The sequence below is a fragment of the Mauremys reevesii genome, linkage group 12 (assembly GCF_016161935.1).
Source record: "Mauremys reevesii isolate NIE-2019 linkage group 12, ASM1616193v1, whole genome shotgun sequence".
Taxonomy (NCBI): domain Eukaryota; kingdom Metazoa; phylum Chordata; order Testudines; family Geoemydidae; genus Mauremys; species Mauremys reevesii.
Genome location: NC_052634.1, coordinates 6,063,940 through 6,091,149, shown reverse-complemented (window position 1 = coordinate 6,091,149; position 27,210 = coordinate 6,063,940). Strand labels below are relative to the sequence as shown.

The window sequence follows — 27,210 nt, the reverse complement described above, 5'->3', positions numbered from 1 at the left end:
CTTCTGCCTTGGATGTGATCTTGTCACATCTTTCAAGCTAAAAAGATTTGATATGGGTTGTTTTGGATGGGAGACCGAAATAATCCTTATTTTGCCGTCTTGAAGAGACACAGGGAGTATTGTTTGCTAACTTTTGTTTGTAAATGTGTTTACTTCACCACTTGGACTGGTTCATCCTGGATCAAGACACAGATGGCCTTCTTCAGATATCCCTACATCACTCTAGGAACAGAAAACGCAGTATTTTAAGATCAGACTTTCTGGATCATGGGAAAAATACTGTGAAATAGCTGCTTAATTGACAAAGTGTCTCCTAATGTGCTTGTTACATATTTAGTCTAGCTTTCTGCTCCATTAAGAAATAAAATGTTGATTGTGAAGCTGTAAGATGCAGATGAGTTTAAATTAATTTCTCTGGACTTAAAATGGTAAATATGTTTCCTCTCAGGCCAAGAGGAGGGATGAAATACTTGCTTTACTGCGGAAACAAAGAGAAGAGAGGATCACAGTAAGGCTGCTTATTTTTCATATTCATCTTTAACATTGCTCTTGAGATAGATGTTTTTCTTTGGCATTTCTTACAATACAACATGTACCAGGAAACAACATACTTTGGTGAGGTTATAATAATTAGAGGATATCTAGTCTGAGAATAGTCTTGGAAAACAGATGCACTTTAGTACGAATATTAATGAACTTTGGGAAAAGGAAGTAAAATATGTCCACTTCCCCTTATAATCCAAAAGACAGTAGGGAAAAAGAAATTGGTACAGCTTATATAAAAAAAGAAAGTGGTCAAGGGGTTAATTGGCCAGATGCTGGGGTTACTTTTTGTAAGATTATATTTTTTCCGCCCAGGTTCCTTTTTTTTTTTTTTTTGAGGCATCATGGTAGAAAAGGGTCTTCAGGAAGGATTTAAATGTGCCTTTGCTCAGGAAGGATGTTTTGTTCATTGGGGAAGTAGAGAAGAAGGTATGGAAATACTTGTGAGAGAAGCAGGCAGTGTTGAGGCTCTGATTGCTCACAGGGAGGTAATCAGAAAAGTGACAAGGATGGATAAGTGCTAGGCCTAGGAGGCTTGGAAAAAGATCTTGGATTTGGGAGGCAGAATCCAGGGGAGGGATTTATGAAGGGGGTGATATTGTCAGGTCAATAGGCAAGGAAGATGATCTTGGCAGTTGCATTTTGTTATAGCTGTTTGGCTACTAACAATGGAATTGAAATTAAATGTAAAACAAAGATAAAATACAATGTTAAACTTAAACAAGGATGAGTAACAGAAGCAACACTTCAGTCTGTTTTAATAGAAACACATTTCACAGAAGTAGTTACATTTCTCAATTAATTTAGCTAGATGACTCTTTATAGCCCGTCAGTTTTATTTTGAATTAACTTTATTTTTCATTATCTGTTGGCTTTCCCACTGTAACGCCCTATTACCAGAGATCTAGATGAGAACCAGAAAACTGGCCATAGTTTTGGCATGTTATCACGCTAGGATCCTTTTTATAAACTAATTTTTTGAGGGTGGGAAATCCTTTTAGCTTTTTTCTCATAAGTAGCAAAAACTAGATTTATTGATTTGGAATGCTTTTGTGTGGATTAGCCAGATAGTTAGAAAAACAGAAGGAACTGGAACAAGAGGGTTTTCTGTATGTCTAAAGAATTTGCTTCCTACAGAGGCGATTGACGAGGTGCAAAGTTGAGATGTATGAATTCAGAGGCCATATAAGACCAAAATTACTTCTGCTGAAGAGCCATACATCCTGATTGTTAAATACAGTGACATTCTAGCAGAGAAGAGCAAAACTGCAGATTTTAGGCAGATAAATGTAATGATTTAATGTAATGAAACAGTGACTTGGAAAGCAAGATATCGTAAAAGACTTTCATAGATGAAATCTCCATTTTAGGAGTAAAATGGTCTTAAGAGCAAAAGGATCCTTTTTCTTCTTTCATTTATTTCAGGATTATAAAGTGGTTCAAAGTAAGTACTTCCTTTTCACAAAGTTCATTAAAATCCAGGATAATGCATATCTGTTTCACAAGACGATTTCCAAATTCAGTCCGTTAAAACTAAGCTTGGTACAAGGGACTGATCAAAATGATATTTCATACATATAAGAGCTGAATTGCTACAAGTATGAATCAGAAGGTGACTATTAACGAGGATCTCTTCATGTATTGCTTTTTGCTTTATTATATATGAATAAATTATATATGCTAAATACTCAGACTAGCTATGGCAGTAATTTACAAAATCATCTGATCTGCCTGTTGATTTTGTATTTCTGTGATTGCTGATTCTGAAAGGCTGCATTTTACAATCTAAATTTAGAATGAAAACAAATTCTAAATAATATCTTTCTTTATTTCTTAGAAAGAACAGATATCTTTTCTGCATAAACCAAAGACCAAAACACATCAAGTAAGGTAATGTAAACATTTATTATAAAGATATCACTCTGTCCCAGCAATATTGCCCTGATTAAAGTCTGTTCCCATTATAAAGCCCTGTTTTTGTGGGTTGATCATTCTGCCACAGAAATGTTCTCTGGGCCATAATGTTTTCCAATCATTTTTATTGTTTTGAAAAAAAGATAATCAGATTTGCCTTACACGCATGCCCAGAATCAGAGGCCAATGAAGAGAAAAGCCCTTTTAAATTGACCAAATCCATCGTCTTTCAGCCAGTTCATAATTGCTAGTGCTTTCTCCAGCCTTGTTTTAAATACCTATCTAAAGACAGGACACGTCACTTAGCACAACTGGCTCAAAAATCTTCTTTTATTTCTTGTGCTCCAGCAATTTAGTAATAGAGGTGAGAAGGAGATGGAAGCTGAATTATGAAACTAGAGCAATGGTGTGGAATTTCAAGAAAAATGTTAATATTTTGCTCCGGGTGCAAAAAAGTTAATGAAATTCAAGAAAAAACATAATTTTCAAGAAAATGTTTAGATTTCTTTACCAAGTAGTGAGGGAAATCAGAGAGCATGGGCAGTAGGATGTGGGTCTTGGAGGTAAGATGGATGGTTTGAGAATATATAATGCTCCTTCTTGTCCAAATAGGGCAGCCATAAAACAAGACACTCTGGCAGATTTTAAAATTTGCTTGTTTTAGGCCCTCCCGATAGATCAACAATGTAGTGGATCACACAATTTCATGTGGTGGTTGATGAAGATAGATTTGGAAATAATTGTAACTCTTAAGGCCCTGATCTTGCAAACGCTTACACATTGACTTAAATGCAACTATTTTTTGAAGCCTGATCTACATCTAAAACTTAGGTTGACCTGTAAAGCTCACTTGGAGCTTTGGAAAATGTTACACCCTGAGCACTGTAGTTAGATAGATGCAGCTAGTTCAGTAGAAGGACTCTTCTGTTGAGCTAGCTACCACCTCTGTGAGAGGTGGGTTTCCTACGTCAATGGAAAAACCCCTTTCATTGATGTAGGAAGCATTTATGCTACGGTGGCATAGCTGCAGTGCCTCAGCTGTGCTGCAGTAGCAACTGTAGTGTAGACATAGCCTGAGTAAAGTTACTCATGTGCCCAAGTGTTGGTGGGATTGGAAATGAAGGGCTAGATCCTACAAATGGATCTTCCTGGAGGCATCCCTGCGTCATTGAAGCCTTGGAGGCTCTCTGCCCATGCAGATAGATCAAGATCTAGCCTTAAAACTGGAGCATTTCAAGAGTATTTGAAGACTTTTGCAAAGGTGTGGCTTGAAATGCCCTAAAGAGAATTTCTGCTGCGGATAGGATACTGGTTAAATGAACCGATCCAATAGAGCAATTCCTAAACTTGGTGAAAGTTGTGCCAACATCATGACTGAGATTGCTGAGAATCTGATTTTTATTCTGCTGAACAGCTTCCTCTCTGGCCCTTGAATGGAATCTCCCCAGTGATGTCAGTACTTTTCTTTCCCATCTGTATAAACAAACAGAAGCCAGCAAATATCAGATAGGGAGTGGGAGATTTAATCTACTGTATGTGCAGAAGCTTAAGTTTAAGGTCACATTACTGTTACTTTCAGAAACCAACAATTGAAAAAGGTTAGAAAATTCCCACAACTGATCTTTGTCAGTGGGTTTTGGTTACAGGGGACTATCAAACAGGAACAGGAAAATATAAGAATCTGTCTTTGTAAAAGGAAATCTCATTTAATTAGATAAAAAAGCAGTTTAAATATGACCTTGTATACAAAAGATGCTGCTAAATTAAAGATGGAAATATCAGGTTCTTTTACACCATACTCTTTTTTTTGTCCATCCATTAATATGTTTTCACTGTGTATAGAGAAATAATAAAGAACTTGCTTTTACCTATCCACCCCAAATATTCTGAAATCCCCACAGGGCCACCATATGCCATCTTAGTGCAATTTTTTTTCTGATACATGTCCACAGCTAGCTCAACTCTACCCTTGAGTGTGTGAACAGTAAAAGCATTGCTTCTTGTAGTACAACACACTCTGCACCTGTGTGTCCCTTTCTACAAGGGGATTTCACAGCATCAGTAAATAACTTTCACTAAAAGCCCAAAGGAATTCAATTGGGAGAATTCTGAGGTCACCCTGCCTTAACACTGGAAAGCTCTCAGCTTAAAGGTGCGAAGTGCAGTGCTCTTACACTGCAGATGGGATTCTCTTACATTTCCTCCAGACAGTCCTGTATCTATAGAGTGTGTAGTACTAAGAGGAGCGGTGGGTATTTCACATTCTCACATGGCATATTTTATTCTCTCATATAATATGTGTGTTCTATTTCTGTGGTTTGGGGGCATTCTCATTGATAGTCCCTGTCCTAAGGAGTTTACCATCTTCTTTGTTCTGTTTGCATAGTACCTAGTACAATGGGATCCTAGGCACTATCACAGTACAAATGATGATAGCAGTTGCCTAGTCTCCTTTCCTGATGCCGGAAAATGTAATGTTACTCTGAAAAGCTGGTGTTCCTGTAGAACGTTCTAACATTAGCAGTTCCAAAGTGCATTTTGACCATGGTTGTTAGGCAGCACTCAAGCAGTTAGCGAAAATAACTGTATTTGCTACAATGTTGTCCTTTATTTCTAAAACCCATCTTAAAAATCTCATCTTTGGAAAAGCTGACCTGGTATCTCACAATCCTTGATTCAGCAATTTCACCCTTTTCATGAGTTTTAGATCGTTCAAATGAAAGCATTTTTCTCAGACAGCTGATTAGGGCCCACAGAGAAAACTGAAGTTTAATTCAGCTTATTACCATATAAAACCTTTTAAAAAAAACATTTGCTTTAACTCTGCCTTCAGAGAGAACATTAAGCTACTGAGTGTATTTATTTAAGCAAACTCACCCAGAGTGGAAGCTACAGAGTTGTATCATAGTCTAGATGCACACCATGATCTAGAAAATACTTGTCCTGCCATGAGTACAGGAGAGTACAGGTCTCTTTCAGTCCTATGATTCTATGATTGATTCTATATTTCATTAGAATGGTTGTAAATTTAAGTTTCCTAATGCTTGTCACTGAAAAATGATCAATGATCATATCAGTTTCACTAATATCATTTTTTTAAAAAATTATTCTTTATTGGCTGAGATTATTCCGGTTTCCAGCGATAGCTCAGATGGACAGTTGGGGAAAATATTTCCTATTTCCAAGGAGCTATGCAATGTCTAAATCCTACTCATCTTCCTTGGGGAGAATTCACTCCTTTCCTGAGTCTTTCTACCTCTAGTGATATCTTTAGTGAATCTCCTTTCTCCCACTCTGTTTGCCCCCATGCTGACCTTCTCAGCTCCCATGCTTGGTCTGTCTGTATTTATATAGCCTTTCACCTTCCAAGTATTTAAAAATAGAAATCAGTCTCTCTCTTCCTTCTAGCCTGTAGGGGAAATAGTTTGAATAGTTCTCCATGGGCTACTTTTTTTTTTTTGTATAGACTTGCTTAAATAAGAGCTTGTTGACACTCAAGTTATACTGTTTTAACTATAGCAGTATAAGCCTCCTCCTGTGGATGTGGTTGTACCAATATAAAGGTGCTTAGAGTAGTATAGCTTATTCCCAAACTGGAAGAGGACTAAGTTGTACCAATATAAGGCACCCCTATCCTGGTATAACTGCATCCATTTTAGGAGTGTACTGGTCTATAATTATTTCAGTTTAAAAAAAAAAGAAAGAAAAGAAAATACTCACCCTTAACTAATATGGTTGTACTGGTGCAAAATGTGTGTGTCAGGTCTTATTTCTTGAGCAATTTTGTGCATGTGTCCATCTGTGGAGCTTATCAAAGAAAAGCTAAGTCAGAGAGCAAGCTCAATTAGTGTGGCCCATGGTTATTCTCTCTTGCATGAGCTATGAAGGCTGGACTCTAGATAGCCTTAGTCCAGCTATTGTGAAAGTTCTGCCTACTATGCTCATGAGCCTTCCCCATTAATCGGCTGTTTCACATCTACATGTCACTGGAATCATGATTGCAAAGGGAGAAGGGATTTCTCAGGTTCATTTGCATGGAGAGGTTTAAATATCAGAACAGTGAACTGGAATTGGAGTCTGCAGTCAGTTCTCATGATCTCTAGCTTGGCCACTGACTGAGAGGCTTGCTTCTCTTCCTGGATGCTCTCCCACTTGCTTAAACTAAATGTGGCAACACCTGAACTTCTCACATTTCCTGTGAACCTCTTTCTCCATCACTGCTGAGAACTCCACTGTCCTCCCTGTCACTCAGGCTCATAACCCTGGATTTATATCTAGATTGTAAAATTTTCAGGGTCGAGACCCCATGCTTTTAAAATCTCTGTAAAACACCATATAAAGATGTGGTGCTCTAGGGAGTTAATAATTATACAAAAGAAGTGCAGGAAAAAAATATTAAACCAGCATGCATTGGACACAAACTGCTGAACACCTTTAACACTCTGCCATGTGCTTAGGCATTGCAAAACACAATGTACTGATGATCACCCATCTATGCAATTCTAAGAGTCTCTGATAGTGCTGCCATCCCAGCGCACAAGGGTCCGATAGAAATATGCTAACATTGTTTAAACAGAGAATTGTCTTGAGTTTTGATGGTATTAGTTACCCATAACATTTGTTTTGTTTCTTCATGCTGATATAGAAAATACAAGAAACTTGGTGTTTTCTACAAGATATGAAAATGTAACTGCATACCCAGAGTCCCAAGGTGGGATCCTCAAAAGAACCTAACTTACTTAGGAGCACATCTTCCATTGACTTTCAACAGACTTGTGCTTCGAAAGATGCATAGGCACTTTTGAAATTCCATCCTTAGTGTCCAAACAAATAGCTCTCTTTTCATTTGATTCTGAAAGTTTAAAATAACTGCCTGTAGGCCCCTGTCCTGCGAAGATTCATGTATATGCCTCACTTTGTGCAGTGAGTAGTCTCATTGGGACTATGCATTGTGGGTTAAGGGAGGCCTCAGAGTTGAGTCATTGCAGGACCAGGGTCATAATAAGTAACAACTCTGTGCGCCCCCCCCCCCCAAAAGTGACCCTGTGGTCTAGATCAGTGATTCTCGACTTATTTACCATTGTGGGCCACATATGCAACTCTCTGTGTTATATGGGCTGCATCCACACAGTGTATATACTACGTGTAGAGCCCTGAAGATGTCACATGGACCGCAGCTGTCTGCTGATTGAGAACCACTGGTTTAGAGCTTGGCAAAATATCTGAAGCTGAAAATATTTTGAATTAAACTGAACATTGGAAGCATTTACTCTGCAAAACTGGATAAAGAGGCACAATGTGTGGCGGTGGACTGCTTGAAACCTGCATAAAGCCTGAAACTAAAGTATGGAAACTGCATCACCCATTTATTTACTGCAGCTGACCTGGTTCTGTTATTTCCAACAGGGCAAAGATATCCGATTCTGACATTGAGGATCAAGAAACAGTAAAAGCCCTTGAATAGTTTGGTTAAGGTGACTGACTTGGAGATTAAAGCCTTTGTCTCTCACTTCAGAATGATATCCTGCTAACAGGCCTATTCAGCTTTGGAATTTAAGCCACACGCATTCCTGCTTTCATTACATTTCTAGTTCTTCCTATTGACACAGGATACTCTACCCAAAGGTATGGATGTACTTGATGGAGCAGCTCTTCAATCCAGCCGTAAATTTCTTTGTACTTTGGTTAAAAGTCAAAGTAATAAATGTTTAATCCAAATAAACGGATTTTTAACAGCAAATATTTTATTTACTTTAGAAATGAATTATGCTATGTCTGTTTATGGCATCATGATTTTACAAATGCTAGTTCTGTTCTGTTTGGGTTTTTTTTAACCAGCCTCATGTTTTTCCTTTGTCTTGGCACTCTCCCATCAAACTAAATAAAGTGAGTGATAATTGTGTATCTGATCAAATAGGGCGGCTGCATAGGGTAATTGTTTGTGAAATAAATTTTAGTGGCCTTGCTATCATAGAGACTATACATCTCTCTCTAAGACTTATTATCTCTCCTAATACTAGGAAAATCTTTACTGAGCTTTATTCCTGATGATTCAGAACCAGGGCCGGCTCCAGACCTCAGCGCGCCAAGCGCGTGCTTGGGGCGGCACGCTGCGGGGGGCGCTCTGCCTGTCGCCGGGAGGGCAGCAGGCGGCTCCAGTGAACCTCCCGCAGGCATGCCTGCGGAGGATCCGCTAGTCCCACGGGACCAGCGGACCCTCCGCAGGCACGTCTGCGGGAGGTCCACGGGACCGCCGACCGCCAGAGCGCCACCCCCCCCCAGCATGCCGCTGTGCTTGGGGCGGTGAAATTGCTAGAGCCGCCCCTGTTCAGAACTAGGTTCTAATGGAATTTAGTGCATAAATTGATGGAGATTGCAAACCCATTACACTAGTGTGCATTCTGCTCTTCTATGACAGCGCAACGTGTCTCTCTGAATTTTCTCCTGCTCTGCTGCAATGTTTCTTTCGGTAGCCAACACTAATGCGCAGCAAGACAAATTCACAAAGGGCTTGATTCCCTTCCTTGTTCTCTGTGTGCAGGAAATGAAATTGATAGTTGCAGCAAGATCTTTTCCGAGATTGTCAGCATAAAAAAATGAGTGGAAATACTGCAGAAAAATGTCAATGAAACATTTTGTAGGGTGGGAACTAGAGGCATCCCCAGTATCTACATTCCCTGTTCATCTAGAAGGGGATGTTTTTCACAGCCTCGTGTCACTTGCAAGGGAAGGCAGGTTCTATAAGTTCCTCAGACTCTGTACTGTGAAGTGGTCAGTATTGTTGTGCATTGCTTTCAGGACCCCCCCCCCCCACACACACACATTTTCTACTCTGGCTCGGATAATATTCATCTCACTCAAAGCACCAGCTTTGTCCAGCCATCAGTTTTCATTGCTATTATCATATCTGACCAACCTCTCTTGGCTTTTGAAATATTTATGCTAAATTTTAATGGGGCCAGTGCTTGAATGGGAGAGCAGAAAAGGAAAAAAACCCTGTAGTTGCAGTTGGTGATCAGGGTGGAGTAGAAAGTACTTTCCTCTCTGAAACACTACTCAACGAGCCTCCTACCAGAGCGATAGACGGCACCTTGGTGCAAGAGGTGCCATCTTTTGGATGTGCCATTAAAAAAATAAGGCCCAGCAATGCCTGGTCACGAAAGATCCTGTGGCACGTTTTGCTGAAGTATGGGGTATTTGCCCTAAAATCTCAGTCAGATACTGCAGTAATGGATATGGTATAAAACCTGAATCCACTAGAGTTGTTGTGAACTGAAAATGATAGACACACCTATAACAAAAATCTGGCTAGAAAGAAATGAAAAGGATCTGACAGAGGCTAAGATATTTTAGAGACAGTGTTGGGTCATTTGGTTAGTGAAATTCTTGGGGTGCTCAGCACTTCCTTGTGTTTAACTGGGTGTCAGCTCCCTGACACCACCAGCCTCTTACCTACCCAAACAGTCTCCTGTGGCTTATGCCAACCCTTTACTTTTCCCTTCAGGTTAACAGTAAGTGTACCTCAGTCTCCAAGCTCCTTTGAAGTGTCATATCCAGCCTCTTCTATACTGAGCTCTCAAAGAATTACCAGCTCAGCTATTCCGAAATGGACAGTATACACACCAGGATTATATCTTTGTAGAACACACAGTACTCGGATATATTTGTAGTGAAAACAAGAATAAGTTTATTAACAAAACAAAAATGCAAAGATTCAAGTGAGTAGTGAGTTAGATTAGTGGTGGGGAAAAAATGGTTAAATATCAAACAAATCAGTACACATTTTCTAGAGACTAAACAAGCTAACCTCCTGTCTAAAGCACTCATCTCACACAAAGCCTTTTGCAGAGTTTCCAGCCAAGTCTGGTTATGATGAATTTTCATTGGTTTTTCATGCATGTAAATGTGCTATCTGTTTACTTCCTAGGTGCAAGATAACAGGGTGCTTTCCTTGTCCCCCCAGGTATAGTGCTGTAAACCTTTTGAAGTGCACCTCCTGATAATGCTATTTTCCCTCTGCTGTTCTTCTCTTCCTGTCGAATCTCATCCTTCATCTGTGTTTTGTTCCTGCTGCTGATTGTGAACTAGACAATACTCAGTGTACATTTCAACAGATAAAAGGATAAATATCTCTGGGTGTATAGAAAACCAATTTTCATCTCTGATTAGCACCTCGGTACAAACTGTAAGAACATATTTCCAGTAATATATATGTAAGTCCTTCCATAGTAGCAGTGCATACATGTTATGATATTCATAACCAGAGTGACACCAGGTTTCCTTTGACACCTTACCTGACATTTTTTGGTATACCTGACTCAGGATTTTCTTGTAACCTCCTTATCAGTTGACACTGAGAGGTTTGGGGGTCACATCCAAGGGATTTTAATTATTCAGAGCTTTGCTAGCCAGATTCTAAATGCTATAACTCTTCTGAACTCTGATGGATTTGGAAACTGAATAGGTTTGGCAAATTTCATCAGCACTAAATGCACTACATTCAATTGAAATATAAATAAAAATAAAAATTTGTTATGTTAAATGATACGTTGTTTAAGTAGATGCTGGGTAAGGAGAAGGAGCACAGAGCTAACTGTCACAAGGACTGCATAATTAGTTAACAGGATTGTCTAACACATTTTTAAAATACTGCAGACTCTAAAATCTATTGCAAGACAAATTATATGAGATGTTTAAATATTTGTACTTCATGCTTGTTCAAAAAAAATGTAATCCGGGCTGCATCACCTAGTGGCATTTTTCTGTCAAAATCAGCAGAATTTTAATTATAATTTCTGCTACAGAAGCTGTAATGTGATCTCTGGTTGTGCATCTGATTTGGGAGGGGCTGATGGTGAGTGTTTGGCACAATATCCAGTCACTTGCAGTAATTCAACAAAATGGCTTGTAAATACTGATGCTTCCTTCAAGGAAGGCGTGCTGGTAGTTTTAACATTTTTTCCTTGAACCCATTAAGAAACTCCATGTATGTACACTCTAGAGCAATTGGAAATTATTTTACCTATAGTATGAAAATATCCAACAGCTTCAATGAAGGTTTTTTTATATACTTTGTAGAAGCACAATAATTATTTTGGTCACCTCATTATTCATGAAACAAACAATCTTCCAAAACAGGATTTCCTTTTGGGCGTCAAAAAGTGTTTCAAAGAGCAGATGTTCTAATGGAGCTTCAAGGAAGTGAAGCTTTGGATGGCATGTGTCCAATTTCAGGAATAGACCCCCAAGCTACTGGCAACTTATACTGTCTCCTTTTCTAGATATTTAGAGTAGTTTAAGAGGATTTGAAGTGGTTAGATGCTTATGCTGCCTTAATGACATACCTTGCTTTAAGGATTTTGAAGAATCTTAAAAATTGAAAGGATTTAAGGAGCTTTCTTCTAAAAACCTAGGAAATTAAATGTTTTAAAAATGTGTTAATATCATAATTAAAGCCCTAAAATTGCTTATGAGAATATAGGTATATAGGTCGATGTTTGAATGTTTGCTGGATCAGGACCTTATTAACCAAGGGTCAGGAACAGCAAACGATACAGTTCCTAGAAGAGCATTAATTCTGCTGCGTTTCACAACCTGTGTAATTTTATGACATGACATAACTATACAGGATGCAGCAGAGGCAACTATACAAGGAAGCGGAGGTAATGCAGTGGGAACCCTAACTTCTGCATTTCCTGACTGCTGGTGATGTGGAGTACAAAGCTTGCAAGTTTTACTAAAAGGCCTTTTTAAAATTTAATATTTATTGGGGTTTTTTGGATAATTGTTTCATTGAAAAGTTTCTCCAGCTGGGCCCAAAAGAATAAGCCTGAGTTTTAATTTTTTTTATTAAAATGTGTTAATTCTCAATTAAAAACCAACAACAACAACACAACTTTGTATCTCAGTGCCATTCAGATAATAGTGCTCTGGAGTTTTCCTACATTTTATTCTTTGTAGTTCTCTGTCCCTGTCTGCAGCACCTGGAAACCGTCTCAGGCATGGAGTATTTGAACCTCAGCTGAAGAGTCAGTGGGTCTGGAAACAGATGCACACCAACTTCCCAATCAGGAAATAACAGAGAGTGAGGAAAATGCAGACTCAGCATTTATCCCGTTAAAGTCAATGTTTGACTCAAAATCCATACATATTTACTTTCTGTACTACTAGGCCCAAAGCAGATGCTTAACAGGGCCCAGAGCACAGAGTCCTTAACACCTCTGATGGGAGATTCTGTCCATAGCTTTTAGGGGTTGTGGGCAGAGGCTCTGTCCCTAGTTTGTGCAGCCTGAGGGGATGTTGATCCCTGGGGTCTGGGCACATTTCCCCTTGTCCCAGCTCTTTCAGCAGCAACCATGCAAATCCTTGAGTCTGCAGTAGAAATGTAGCATTTTGTGTTGGCATGATTACAGCCGTATCCCTCCTATGGCAGGGGTGTGAGACTTTTGGGGGTGGGAGGGCTGGTGTAGGAGGTGAGTGTAGGGTGTTTGGGGAGAAGGGGGTGTTTTGAGAAGGCTGGGGGGGCTGTGTCTTGGAGTTGAGAGGAGAGAGAGCCTGTGGGTTGCACAGAGGAGGTGGGGGGTGTACAGTGTGTGTATAGGGGACTGAGGGGTGCAGGGGGCATGCTGTGTAGAGGAGGTTGGGGGAGTATGGAGTGTGAGTACTGGGCTCAGGGTTGGGGGCAAGGTGGAGATTGCAGGGGTGTAAGGAGGTGGGGGCCCGGGGGCTGCGCAGCGAAGCTGAGGTAGCCCTGCCTGCTTGTGCTCCGGGGTGGGGGGCGTGTGAGGCCCGCTCCCTTTGGCCGGTCCGTGGCCGGGGAGGCGGGGCCGGCTCCGCCCTCTCTCTCTCTCGCTCTAGCCCAGCCCGGTCCCGGAGCGCCCGCTCGGCTCAGGCGGGAGATGCGGCTCCGGGAGCCCGGCGCCCGCGGCCATGGGACTGGGACAGGCGCTGGCGGCCGCGGCCATGTGCGCCGCGGTGCTGGGGTGCGCAGGAGCGTCCCGGCTGCTGAGCGGTGAGCGGGGCCGGGCGGGGCAGGGGTAAGCCCCGGGGGCGGGGAGGGGTACGGGCGCGGGGGGGTGCTGGGAGCCCCGGGGGTCGGCGAGTGGGGAGCCCTGGGATACGGGGGAGCAGGGAGCCCCAGGGGAGAGATACGGGCGAGGGGGGAGAGCAGGGATCTCTGGGGGGCGGCGAGGGGGGAGCCCCGGGGAGGGGGTGCAAGGAGCCCTGGGATACGGGCGAGAGGGGAGCAGGGAACCCCGGGGAGGGTGCAGGGAGCCCCAGAGGAGCCCTGGGATACAGACGAGAGGGGAGCAGGGAGCCCCAGGGGAGGGGGTGCGGGGAGCCCCGGGATACAGGCGAGAGGGGAGCAGGGAGCCCCAGGGGAGGGGGTGCGGGGAGCCCCGGGATACAGGCAAGAGGGGAGCAGGGAGTCCCAGGGGAGAGGGGTGCGGGGTGCCCCGGGATACGTGCGAGAGAGGAGCAGGGAGCCCCAGGGGAGGGGGGGGGGGGGAGCCCCGGGATAGGGCAGAGGGGAGCAGGGAGCCCCAGGGGAGGGGTGCAGGGAGTCCCAGGGGAGGGGGTGCGGGGAGCCCCGGGATACGGGCGAGAGGGGAGCAGGGAGCCCCAGGGGAGGGGTGCAGGGAGCCCCGGGATACGGGCGAGAGGGGAGCAGGGAGTCCCAGGGGAGGGGGTGCGGGGAGCCCCGGGATACGGGCGAGAGGGGAGCAGGGAGCCCCAGGGGAGGGGTGCAGGGAGCCCCAAGGGAGCGTGTGTGGGGAGCCCCGGGATACGGGCGAGAGGGGAGCAGGGAGCCCCGGTACTGGGGATTTTTCCAAGGAAAGTTGGCCTGTTCCGAGTCTAGGGCACTGAGCGTGGCCGGGACTCGCTTCCCACCGGGTGCAGGCCTGAGAGCCCAAAGGTTGCCCATCGCCCTGCAGGTCTGGGGCTGAGCGGTCCAGGACTATGTGCCGACGCTGCTGCATCAGCAGCAGGGCTGGGGCGGGAGAGCATAGAGCCAGCGATTCTCCTCGTTTAAGCCAAGTGGGAAGGGAAATGCTTTTGGCTACTTTGCAGCTAACATCCAGAGCATGGTGTGGTCCCTGCAAAGTTCTCTGCTCCAGAGGTACAGCCAGCCTGGGTCTGGGACTAGACAGTGATTCCTACCCCTGGGCACTGTTACCAGTAGTCATTCTCCTCAGTTATTAGGGTGTTCCCCCCTCCAGTCTCCTGGGTATCTTGCTGCTCCCCCTCTCCCTGGAGGGTTTTAAATGCAGCAGACCCACTCTCCCCAGTTATGTTTGTCGTCCCCAGATTAATTTTTAAAAGACAGTGGATTTTCTCATTTCTATCTTGCAAATTCCCCTTTTGGGATAGAACATAATACTTAGTCCTGCCATGAGTGCAGGGGACTGGACAAGATGACCTCTCGAGGTCCCTTCCAGTCCTGAGATTCTATGACAGGAAGGTGGATAATTTTCAGACTTTCCAGAATGTGTAAGCAATGAAAATAACATGTTATCTTGGGATGGGGCCTAGTACATTTTTTATCTTTATTGATACGTGTTTGTATTGCATTATATGTGTGTACAGGAATTGCCATACTAGATCAGAGCTGATGTTTTAGAGAAAAGTGCAAGAAACCCCAGAGTGGATGGGTATAGAATGACACACAGAGAGCTTGTGAGGGGAAATGAAGGGATGCTGCAGGAATCCCTGATATGTGCACTGAGCTCAGTGTACCAAAGCTGAGAGATGTCTGATCTCCTCCTGTATGCGGCCTGGAAATAGGGACAGAACACAGCTGCTGGTGTGGAGACTGGACTAGTAGCAGTCCCATGACATGCATCCTTTGGCCCTGTGCCTATCGAAGTCAGTAGGCTTTGTTGTGAAAAGTTGGGGAATTTTTATCACCTTTGTGAATAAGTTTTTGGGGAGGGGGGCGGACAGGAAAACCGAGTCTCATTCCACATTGGCTAGAACTATGCATACAGTTGTTCTCTGTTGCCTAATCAATAACATACCCTACGGTGATATCACTATTTGGACAGTTACTTGCAGTGGCGCCTGGAAAGTGAGCAACTACATTAAATTTTTCCTTAGCTAAAAGAAAAGGCAAGTTTCGTTGATAAGACACAGATGTTCTGCCGGTTTGTGAAAATACTTGCTTGGCATATCGAAAAGGAACCTTGTAGTTCATAACTGAAGCTCTCCCTCTGCAGCTCCTTTTTGCTTTTACCACACTCCACAGCAGCGGACCTGGTCCTCAGGGCTGGTAGAGTATTGCTTCTTTTTCACCAGCGCTGCCTGTCTGTAAAACTATTAATGGAAAATTCAGGGTTTACCTAAAGACACATTTCAAATGATGCTTTTACTGCATCCCTTGTTTTAATTTCTTTGACAAATTTTAGCAGTCACTGTAATTCCAAATATGCAAGTGAGTGGATTTAAATCTCCAAAACAGAATAGATTTAAATTCCTGTTGCACCAGTGGCCTTGGAAAAAGGTGTAGAAACAAAGAAGGACAAGCATACACCACCACACGTTTTTAGTAGCATTGATTTACAATGCAGAAGTTTTTAACATTCTATCCTTAAATCATACTTATTTATGACTACATAACTGTTTTTTTTCTCCTGTAGATTTACAAGTTGCTAAACTAAATGTATGTTGCATATTTGTTCTTACATGATAAATATTTATTCTTCTTTGAGTGATTGCTCCTATGCATTCCAGTTAGGTCAAAGCTATTTGTTTCAACAATTTAAATATTGGGAATGTTTGGTTATAAAACATTCCAGTCCGTATTTTTTATAGTAAGTGTGTCTATTCTCTTTGATCTTCACTTTCTTTGTTTTATGCTCCAAATAAGCCAGGCTGTTACATGCATATGAGAGAGCTTGGCTCATGACTGAAAACAGTCATTGTTTACTTCTTTAGAAGTCTGGAACATTATGCTCTGGAAAGCATATCCTGATTAACTGCAGTGAGTTCCATGAAGCTATTATGCACCTCCCAAGTGGTAAATAATTTTTATTTCTGGACCTGTAAGCACATCTCTGGATCTGAGTGAGTTTCTAGCCAGTTAAATTATTACAAAAGAGCATGGTTGTATCCTAGTGCAGCATATCTCTCTCTTACAATGTTGGACATATCCGTTGGTTCTCTGGCACAACATTCTAGTGTGGGAATCTTCTCCTCTGCAAGGAATTGCTGAGGTTTCTTTTGCCTATTTGGAGTTGTTTATATAAACTGCCACACAATGCAAAATTCAACAAGTATTAACGGTATTTGCTTACTCTTTGTACTAATCATCAGCAGCTAATGCATGCAGTCTCTGTAATTGGCTTATTTCTGTTTCTGTAGGGCAGACAGTTTGCCGGGGTGGAACTCAGCGACCGTGCTACAAAATCATTTACTTTCATGATGCTTTGCGCAGAATCAGCTTTGAAGAAGCGCACCAGACATGCAGAAGAGATGGTGGACATTTAGTCAGTATTGAATCAGAATCAGAACAGAGACTGATTGAAAAATTGATTGAGAGTCTCTTGGCTTCAGATGGAGATTTTTGGATAGGACTTAGGAGAAAAGAGGAAGACGTGGACAATAGCACAGAATGTCAGGGCCTGTATTCGTGGTCTGATGGCAGTACATCCAAATTTCGGTAGGTACCTGAATATAAAAATGTTAGAAATCTATAGTCTTAAAGTCCTAGCTAAAATGTATACAATAGAGGGTAAACTGATGTTTTGAAATGAAATTCCCTAAACTTCAGGACTCCTTTTTTCCTCCTCAATGATAGGACTTACTCTCGTTGACTGCAGCAGGAATAACTTTTATCCTTTTGAGGGAGGATACAGCTTGAGAATTGCATTGAGTTTATCTTGAACAAAGGTAATGAGACTCTTTGCACTACCTGATAGATCTCTTGTCTCATGGCAAGTGGAACCATAATGCTCACTGTAATTATTCCCTTATAAGATTGTGGAGAGGAGACTTCCAAGGAGTATGAGTTTTGCAGGAGATGGTTTTGATACATTAACATCTTTCAAACACGATTGAACCAAAACTGTGTGTGTCCTCAAGTCCTCTTTTGATTCTGATCTTAAGTCACAGTTTTCTAGGTGAACAGCAAATAATCTTAAATGAGAACTCATCCTTATGAACTTTGTATTTGCCTGAGGTAGAAATAGAGTAACAGATACTCCAAATGCTGCCAGATTAATGATAGTCTTCGCAACAACATGCCAACATTGCAGTGAATTTGCTGGTTCTAGTTTTGCCAAGGGTGCAGTTCCTATTGAACCTTTAATTAAAATTATTTAAAAAAAATCAAAGCATGGATGCCATTCACTAATTATCTTGCACATATTGCAGCATTTACTGTGATTGAACCCATCTATTTCGTTTAGTAGCCCAAGTGTGATTAAATACTTTATGACAACACTTAAATATATATGGCAATGTCTTAATTTGAGCTCTTGTTACTAAGAGTTATGCACTGAAATAATCTGTTTCTGTAAGAGCTGTGCTTTGGAAGACACAGTAAGAAAAAGGTATTGCTCTTCCTTCCCTACTTCTTATGATGAGTTTGTTTACAGAGTGGAGGAAAAGCAGATGTTGATCTTTTCCAGCAAGCAGAGAGGAGTGCATTGTATAACTCCTTTTGAGATGGAAGAAGTGAGGTGAATAATGGAGAAAGATACTCACAGTTTGTTACACTGAAACCAGATGACAGGAAAATCAACCATTACATTCAAACACTTGAGAGGAACTACTGGTCAAGGGACAACATATAGGCCATAAGATCTGGACAGTGTTTGGGGGAGCTACTAAAAAGGCGAATTCTGTGCCATCTTCTGATCTGAATTTAGACCCTAAAAAGAAAAATATATATCAGCACTTAGCATCAGGAAAACGCACTTTGAAATGTAGTCTGTTAAATGCTTTGAGAAGTAGGTTATCTGATGTGCTTACTTATTCTACAGTGAGTTACACACAACCTGTTACAGACGTGCTGGGAAAAATATTAGTTACTCATGAAGTCGGAAAGTGTCTTCTGGCATAATGGAAAACTTGCTTAACATGACATTTCCTTCCTCTGGAATTATGCAAGACAAGCTGGTGACCTCTGCCCCATTGCTTGAGCTTTTGCTCCCCCCCATGTCTCAATGGCACAATTTAAAAGTGAAGTCTGAACCTCACTTCTGAATCTCTCAGCTTTTCTCGGTTTGGCATGCATCCTCATCACTTAGGGAAGGGAAAGCAAATCAGGATTTGAGATCACACTCTTTGGGACTCTCTGCAGATAGGTAGCTCAGATAAGAACCTATAACAAATCTCCAAGAAGTGTCTCTCTCTTTATGTTCTAAGGACAGTTAGGGTCGTGGAACACTAATAAGATGCTCAGCCATAAGTAAGGCTGGATGAGATGCATCTGCTTTTAGTGCTGTTTGCTAGGACACTTAAGTTCAATAGCGTAATATTTTTCCCTGTGGTCCCTGGGAATGTTGGTTATGGAGGTATAGGGCCAGATTCCCTGCTCTTAAAAATGGGCATAGCTCAGTTGACTTCCATTGAGGGAGCCATGCCAGTTTGTACCAAAGGATCTGGCCAAAGATGCTAATGAGTAATACTATTTTAAAAGAGGAAAAAATTACATCCCACGTAAATTTACCATTTTTATTGGATCTGAGCTGTTTTCTTTGTAAAGAGACTCACAATCCAAAGAGCAAAATCGCATGCAGTATAAATGTATATAAAAAGAACATCTTGTAATGATTACAAGATTGGTTGGACATTTATCTGATAGTTTCCCTTTTGAAATATTCTGGTATAGCTAGAATTATTTATATTCTAAGGGCCGGATTTCCAGACTCCAACCTAATTGGGAGCAGTTGGGTGCTAGCACTCTTAGAAATCAGGCCTTGTAATCTTAAAAGTAATAGTCATCTGAGTCTGATTCCTAAAATGTCTGTACAGTAATTGATATATGACACAGTGCTAAATAGTAAGGGAATATTTCCTATATTCTTCTTTGAAAGGTCCGTGCATTTTCCAGTGGTAGTGTTTTGCTTTTACTGGAAAAAACATCACCTGTAAAGCAGCTCCTTTCATTTTAGTACACTTCTGCCTAGAGCAAAGCAGATTTCCTTTAAGTATTTTTCATTATCTTATAAAATGGATTAATGGTTGCAGGCAATGGAGTTTGAGACCAGCGAACGTTGGTCATTTTTAACCTGAAAATAAGTAAAGTAAGTCAGAGTTCACCTCTAAGGAGATGAAGGGGGTGAGGTACTCAACCCTCATTTAAATCCAATGGGAATTGGGTACCTAACTTCCTTAAAGTCCTTTGACAGCCCGAATATGGAATCCCTTATCTTCCAGTCCTGTGAGTCTTCCGAATAGGAAATACTGTTTGTAATGTGCACAAAAGACTTAGAAACTAGGTTGAATCAAACTTATTTTCATTTTGCTCTAAATGGGATTCAGACCACTTTTTTTTTTACTACTTACGTTTATTGTCAAGAGTTTCTCCATGAGACCCCCATCTTGTGAAAATCTAAACAAAAATATGAAAATAAACTGCTGACAACTGAATTAGTGGGAGCACTGTGTGCATCCAGCTGATGAGAGGGTACAAGTTGAATCGTGTTCAGCATTAGTTCTGCTATCACTGATGTTTGGAATCCTGTGCTATATTCCAGGTCTGAGCTTCTGCAATATCAGGGGAAATGCATTGCCTGATGTGGTGGTTGGTTTATTTTTCCAGGAATTGGTATATAGATGAGCCTTCCTGCGGGAGTGAGATCTGCGTTGTGATGTACCACCAGCCCTCTGCCCCGGCAGGCGTTGGAGGTTCCTATATGTTTCAGTGGAATGATGACAGATGCAACATGAAAAATAACTTCATTTGCAAATATTCTCTTGGTAATGAGTTACTCTGTATCATGTAAAAATGATTGTACTCTAATCTACAGGGGGATGTATTACTAGTCAGGTGTCACACTGCTAGTCAGGTATCACACATCTGGCTAGTTAGAGGCAAACCATGTATCACCTGTGCTGGGAAACAATTGGTAGAAGGCAGATATGCATTTAAATGGATAAAAGTCCTGTGGAGAGATGGGACACTTCCCAGATCCTCAAAGGTATTTAGGCTCCTAATTTCCACTGAAAACAATGGAAGTTAGGAACCTAATACCTTTGAGGATCTGGGCTGCTGTACTGAATGTCCCTGGCTAGGTACTTTGCAAAATGTATGAACCGACTGGCTTGGAAGCTCTCGTTTTTAAAAGTCTTTTTTAAAAGTTCAGAATCTGAAATGGGGAGAGGGAGGATGAGGGCCAATGCCACTTCTCTCACTGCATTTATTTGACATGGTCAAATGCATAAGGAAATTTAGTATATGCTTCTTCCTTTTAGAAAAACCAACTACTGCCTCAGAAGAGAACTCCCAAGTGGGTGAGTTAAAGACAAGTGTTTGATTTGCTGACATGGTAATTTTTGGTAAAAATATTCCTAGAGGATCTTTACACTTACCTGAAGTAATTAAAATTGACCAAAGAAGTTGCCTCTCAGTTAGCATTCCCTTCTGTTTATCTCAAACCCAAGGTCCAGCAACCAGGTCTGACATGGTGTTGCTGCCCGATCTGGAGTCCACCGCTATGCTACGGAGCTCTGAGCAAAAGAGAATGAGATCAAAACACTCACAGTATCTGGCAGTGTCCTAAATCCCTTATTTTTGTCTCGTTTTTAATTACTCTCTGGAGTTCAGTCAATGTTTAACCCGTATCTTCAGTATTAACCAATCACTCCCCCCCCCCCCCAAGATGTTGTCACAGGGTCCTTGAAGCCAACGTTCCCAGAAGAACGCATTAAGGAAGATGCCAATGAAACCCTTAAAGAACCCAAAGGTACAGTGCATATACAACAGCTAGCCATTACCATCTGCAGCTATGCACACCTGCTTCCACTGGCCTCGGTGTGGTTGCAGATGCTCAGCACCTCTGAATATTGAGCCTCTTATGACATGCGTACACAGCAAAAGCATGCATAAACTAGCTGACTGTAGCTAGCTTGAATCCAGCTAGCGTGGGTAACAGTAGCAGTGCAGACAGCACAGAGTGAGCTTCAGCGGAGGTCGTACAAGCCCCTCATGGACCCTGGGTACGTACTTGGCACTGAAGCCCATGCTGCACTGTCTTCACTGCTATTGTTACTTGCAATGGCTCCTCGGGTAGGCACAGCTCTTGCTGTGTAGACAAATCTTGTTCTTGGTGTCTGTCTATGAATTTAGAAGCCTAAATGTAGGTACTCATGTTTGATACTTTTGCTCTGAATCTTTACAATTACAAAACTAAATTGGTTGTTTTGGCCATCAAATGATTTATGCCAAAGCTGTACCAACTAAGTCAGATATGAAAACACTACCTCAAATTAATGGCCTTGCATTTCAATGTTGCACATTTGAAATGTCAAAGACATTAACTTGTTACAACACCGACTTCTTTCCTTGTATAGATAAAGGGACTTGCATAGTCCCCATGCCTTTATCTGTGTGAGGAAAGAAATCTAATGAAAATAGGGAGGAAGAAATGTACCACTCAGTCATTAAATAATTCCCACTCCAAAATCCTTATGATGGTTGTTTATAAGCATTTCAAAAGACAACACATCTCATTAGCCTATTCCATTATTACTTTCACATGAATAGATTGAGAAAATGTCAAATAAACGTTAGGAAAGTGACATTTTTTTGTTTAGATCCTGCCATTTCTCTATTTTGTCAGACAGATCCTACTGAAATGCAGGTTATCCCACATCCTCGTCCTGAGGGATTTATTATACTGGCCATGATTGGAGATTGGTCCTTCTAGTCCAGTATCCGCTAGTTTGATCCAGTCAGGGAATTCCTATATTCCACCATCCATAGAAGATGGGAAAATTAGGGTTACTATATATAGACCCCCAAACTAGGAGACTCAAGAGCAGAGATTGGTGTGATCTGCCGAGCTAGAGGATTATTCTGTATTTGAAGTGTTGGCATTGAGAGTGGGGTAGCTGCTAATACATTACAAATAGGACTGAAGAAAACCTTTTATTATTATTTATTATTATTATTTGGCAGTACTACCTTTCACAGGAATAATTTGTGCATGCAAAATTTTTAAAATGGATAAAAGTTGGAATTTCATATTTTTCTCCCTCAGAACCTGTTTTGAGTCTTGTCTACATCTTAATTTCCAGCATCCCTCTGCTCCTTCTCCTGATGGTCATTACAGCCATCTTCTGTTTTTGGCTTTTTGCAAAGAGGCAAGTGGCATGATTGTACAAAGAGTGAACTTCTGTATCTCATCACGCTGAAGAATCCTTTAGCTCCGGGGTTTAATTAGTTTCAGAATTTTCAACTGAACCCCATAAAATGCACTAGAGAGAATTGGAGTATATATGTCCTGTCTAGTACATTTCTAAAAAGCAGTATGTGCATGTTGAAGGTGACAGACTTTGTGTAGAGTAAGTTTTTTATTAAACCATGTTATGCTATTTTATTAATTGTGTGACATACAATAATCATAAAATAAGGTGATTGATTTGAAGTGTTAGATTTATTAAAGGGAAAAGAAGATGTAATGCAAAACTGACAGATTGGGAACTCCCCTCCAAAAGTACCGTATAGCGTTGGCTCAAGTTTTCTAACGTTTTGTCCTTCTAACGTTTTGTTTTCCCAGCTCTCCTCCTCACTTTCCCATACATGCAAACAGTCTAACTCTACCATCAGCATTGCTTACCTTTAAATCACGATTAGGACTGTGTTTAAATTAAAACATTTTTAGAAACTAGTTTCAGGACTCCAAAAAAGACTCCTACTGTTTTCTCAGCTGCATTCTTGAATGAGATGAGAACAGGTACTCTAGTATTGAAGTAATAACTGGTGACACAAGAGGCCTAATGTATGTAATAGTATAATTTTTACCGTAATTGTATTGACTCAGCCCCTGCCCTCCCAAGAGTTGATGCCAAGCTATTCTTTGTTTAGAAGTAGGGGTCTTTAGTTCACTACTTTGAATGTAGGGCCAAGCTGGTAGTGAATGAAAGTTACCATCTGCGTGTTTGTTGGCCTATGTAAAATGCCGTCTTCCTAGTGGACAGGTGAGATCACATGACCAAAAACAGTATAATTAATACTCATGTTGGCACTTTCAGCAGATGCTAAGGAGTGAATGAACCATGGAGACCAAACTTCCTTTTTAGCCCCAGAGATGATCCTTGTAAGTCAGGGTTGATGGAAGTTGTCAAGATGCAAGTGTGGGCAAAACATGCACTAGCACTGCCGATGGTGCAGCTGGAACTCTGACATTTCACCAGCAATAAAGTCAATTCACCCAAAAAGACCCTGTTTCAAATATCTGTCTACTGACACAGTGAAAAGATGTTGGCTTTGGAGCAAAAGCAGAAGGGAGGAGGAGAAGGAGAGTGCTTGCCAAACACTAACTGGGAGATTGTTCCAAGTGTAAGGGCAGCATGATAGAAGGAGCAAAGTCTGGAGCGGGAAAGGCAGACAGAGGAGGGAGCAGTAGTTTGTTTGTATAGCTCCTATTATTCATGGCTCTATAAACATGAATGAAGGTGCTGTTATACCAGTCTGAGATGGTTTAAACACTCTGGAGGAGGAATACTTGGCACTCAGGCCCATTGCCAGGTCAGACCACTAGAGACTTCCTACATTTATTTTGTTTGTTTGTTTGTTTGTAGGAATGAGAGGATAAATAATTACAGCACAAACACTTCAGCACCCTGGCCAGCACCCAGTTGCTGTAATACCTATGGGCACTATATGGGCTAATATGGGCAGCAGTCCTCCTGCCTGTTGGTAGGACAGGTGTGGATCCAGAATAGGATACCATTTGGTGAGGGCTGGAAGCTGATTCCTCAGAGATCACGTTCTCTGTTGCTCCCTTAATTTGAAGTCAGGATTAGTATATTGCACAAGCGTAGTACAATAGTGAAATGGTATGGCATGACAACGCCAGAAATGTTGTTGCATTCATGTGTCCAACTACAAATAATAATTAAAGTACATATTTCTGAATCCAGGCTATTAATGGCCATTTTCCAGAAATGCTGTCATTAGGCTTCTTGTTAGAGAGATGCAATGTTGGACTGTGCTTATGAAAAAGAACAGACAAGGAATTCAGTGTCTCCTCTTCCTCACTTAAGGAAACGAGAGCACATGGAGGCGAGTCCAAAGGAGCAAGATGCCTGGATCTCCCCTCACAGGCAGAACAGTCCCAATTTGGAGATTTACAATGTAATTAAAAAACAAATGGAGGCAGATCTGGCTGGGACCAGGCCAGATATTAAGAATTCTTCCTTCCGCAACCCTTCTGGGGACCACACATCTGACAACTTCTCCGGAGATTACGACAACGTGGCTGTGAATACTTCAGAGAGCGGTTTTGTGACGTTAACTAGTACTGAAAGTGGCTTTGTGACCAATGAGATCTATGAGCTGTGCAATGATCAGATGGGACAAAGCAAGGAGTCGGCCTGGGTGGAAAACGAAATATATGGATATTAAGGAAACTGGAAACACTTGGATGTGGGTGACACAGCAAATAAAAACACGAGTAGTCCCCCACACATCATATTTAACAGTGAACACAAAAATGGTGTGTGTCACAGTGTGTAGTGGTTTCAGATGACCTCTGTGCTCATTCATTTTTTTTAAAGGTTATGTTATTTTAAACAGTTAAACACAACAGAATGTATTTAGCTTGCCTTGCTTCAAACCCCTGTTCAATACTGGGAATGATCTGTCTTGGTCTTGGTCCTTTTTTTCTTTGGAACTACAATATTTCCTGAGCTCCAGACATGAAAATATTTCTACATCTTTGCAACTAAAAATCAGTCCAACTTCCAAATTCTTTCATTTCGTTGATGGACCTCATCCACATGGATGTTTTTAAGTCATACGCCGGCCATCCTTGCTTTCTCCTAGCTGCACCGGAGAATGGTGACAGGTTGGTCATTTGTTTCCATCTCAAACCATGTTTTAGTTGCATGGATTCCCTCACCGGCTGGTTTGTAGTGTTGCCAGTCAGGCGCTTCATTAGGGATTGGCAATGTAGCCCATGGTCCTTTCCCTCCTTCTTAGTCCCGCTAGCGATGCAGGGTTACTCAGAGACTTTAAATGATCTCATTTATTTATTTAATAATTTTTATTAAAAGAACCAAATAGACAAACGATTTCAGAAATCTCAGCAGATGAGTTGGTGTTGTATGACTGACCGTTTTGCCTCACTTATTCTCCTGGCAAGAGAATGGCAGAGCAGTGACACAAGCAGCACCTTCTCAGTGTTGTGTAGGAGGGAAAGGACTATTGCAAAGCATTTTTAAATAGCCTCAGAAGTTGCTGCAATCTGATGGGCTTCTGAGTTGGTTTTGCTATCCAGAGTTATGCTAATATGCCTCAGTGGCAAGTTAAACACTGGTTATTTTATTACAGAGTAAATAGCCAGTTACTGACTGATGGATTGTAGATTATATTTTTTCCCCTCTCATGCTACTGGATGCTATGAAGATTGATAAAATGGCTCTTCTCACTGCATACTGATGACATGTTGCTAATCTCAGCATGGATGGGATTACTAAAAGAGGTGAGTGAATGTTACTGGATTAAAATATCATTTTGAAGTGTTGCAGGGACGTCAGCTACCCCAACACCCAGTTAGAAGTAATGTCAGGATAGGGTAGTGCATAGATCATGGATTTGCCTCTCAATTGAGAGGAAATGATGTTGGCCTACTTTTTTTAAACTTCGTTTTTTAGATGCTTTTCATGAAACCACATTGGATGCTGCTTGTTTTCCTGCATTTTTTTTGAAGGGGTTTGGAAGAATTGTAGCTTCTGTACCTTAATTTGGTGCTTTAAGATTTCTCAGCCTTTTTCCACACTGTGAATTTTAATACTTCCTCTCATCACACCTTAGTTAATGGATTTCTGAATTCCTCCAAGTCTGCTTTGTACCGGTTGTATTCCTTTTCCTTTCCCTTTCTGTACTGATTATTAGTACGAAATTTCCTTACTCTCACATCTTCAATCATATGCTGTCCTCATGATGAAGTTGTTCCACCAACATCTCTCTTCCGGTTAGAATATCTACTGATTCTGAATTTGTCCTCTGCCTCCTACCTAGACATAATGAAGGATCTGTTGTCACAATTTTATGATCTTTGACTTTAATTTAAAGTGTAAACTTAACATTTAATATCCACAAGTAGCCATTTGGTCCAACAGAATTTCATGTGGTCAAGAAAAGAGGGGTGCAGCCGTGACATGGGCACTTCCATTTTAAAGTTATCTGTACGTATGGCATCTATTATTTTATTAGATGCTTTCATGCCTCGTGACACTGAGACAATCCAGTCTTTCTACCTCTATCTGTCTAAAGGCATGTTTCTTGCACCATTATAGTCTGGCTCCATGACAGTGGCATCTTTTTGCATGATTTTCTTATGTCATTCGTTGTCCATCTCTTTTCTGTCTTCCACCAGGTGGTATTGAATCAAGGGCTTGTCTAGGAATACAGTTTTTTGACATCCGTACATGTTCAAACCGCTTCAGCCTTCTTTCTCAAATCATTGTCTCTACAGTCTGATGGTCAGTCCTTTGTAACACATCCGTGTTGGTTACTTTATCCCCCTAGTGGATTCCAAAAATTCTTTGTGGGCATTTCTGATGCTATGCATTAAGTTC

At 41.5% G+C, this 27,210-nt stretch overlaps 2 protein-coding genes and 2 long non-coding RNA genes across 8 annotated transcripts in view; 2 read left to right on the top strand and 2 right to left on the bottom strand.

Moving 5' to 3' along the window:
- Positions 1-8,371, top strand: part of HOATZ (HOATZ cilia and flagella associated protein) — an 18,696-nt gene extending 10,325 nt beyond the window's left edge. The window contains exons 4-6 of the mRNA XM_039496469.1: positions 449-508; positions 2,381-2,433; positions 7,864-8,371. Coding sequence (XP_039352403.1) covers positions 449-508; positions 2,381-2,433; positions 7,864-7,921 — 171 coding nt within the window. The 3' untranslated portion in view covers positions 7,922-8,371. The remainder of the gene's footprint in view (positions 1-448; positions 509-2,380; positions 2,434-7,863) is intronic.
- Positions 7,947-27,210, top strand: part of LAYN (layilin) — a 24,771-nt gene continuing 5,507 nt past the window's right edge. The window contains exons 1-9 of one of the 5 annotated variants that reach the window (XM_039496468.1): positions 7,947-8,082; positions 10,385-10,420; positions 16,393-16,474; positions 16,819-17,116; positions 20,225-20,382; positions 20,878-20,916; positions 21,285-21,368; positions 22,665-22,767; positions 24,673-26,111. In XM_039496468.1, the coding sequence (XP_039352402.1) occupies positions 16,459-16,474; positions 16,819-17,116; positions 20,225-20,382; positions 20,878-20,916; positions 21,285-21,368; positions 22,665-22,767; positions 24,673-25,033 (1,059 nt within the window). In that variant the 5' untranslated portion in view covers positions 7,947-8,082; positions 10,385-10,420; positions 16,393-16,458 and the 3' untranslated portion in view covers positions 25,034-26,111. Of the gene's footprint in view, positions 8,083-10,384; positions 10,421-13,237; positions 13,469-14,930; positions 14,950-16,392; positions 16,475-16,818; positions 17,117-20,224; positions 20,383-20,877; positions 20,917-21,284; positions 21,369-22,664; positions 22,768-24,672; positions 26,112-27,210 lie in introns of those variants that run through there. The other 4 variants (XM_039496466.1, XM_039496465.1, XM_039496463.1 and 1 more) reach the window with 4 other exon arrangements.
- On the bottom strand, positions 15,605-19,997 carry LOC120375671. The gene is made up of 3 exons (XR_005586679.1): positions 19,969-19,997; positions 18,163-18,329; positions 15,605-15,771 (listed from the first exon to the last, which is right to left on the bottom strand). It is a non-coding gene; the product is annotated as an uncharacterized LOC120375671 (long non-coding RNA).
- The window catches only part of LOC120375670, a 19,649-nt gene continuing 13,445 nt past the window's right edge, over positions 21,007-27,210 (bottom strand). Inside the window, exon 4 of the long non-coding RNA XR_005586678.1 lies at positions 21,007-21,132. This is a non-coding gene — a long non-coding RNA (uncharacterized LOC120375670). The remainder of the gene's footprint in view (positions 21,133-27,210) is intronic.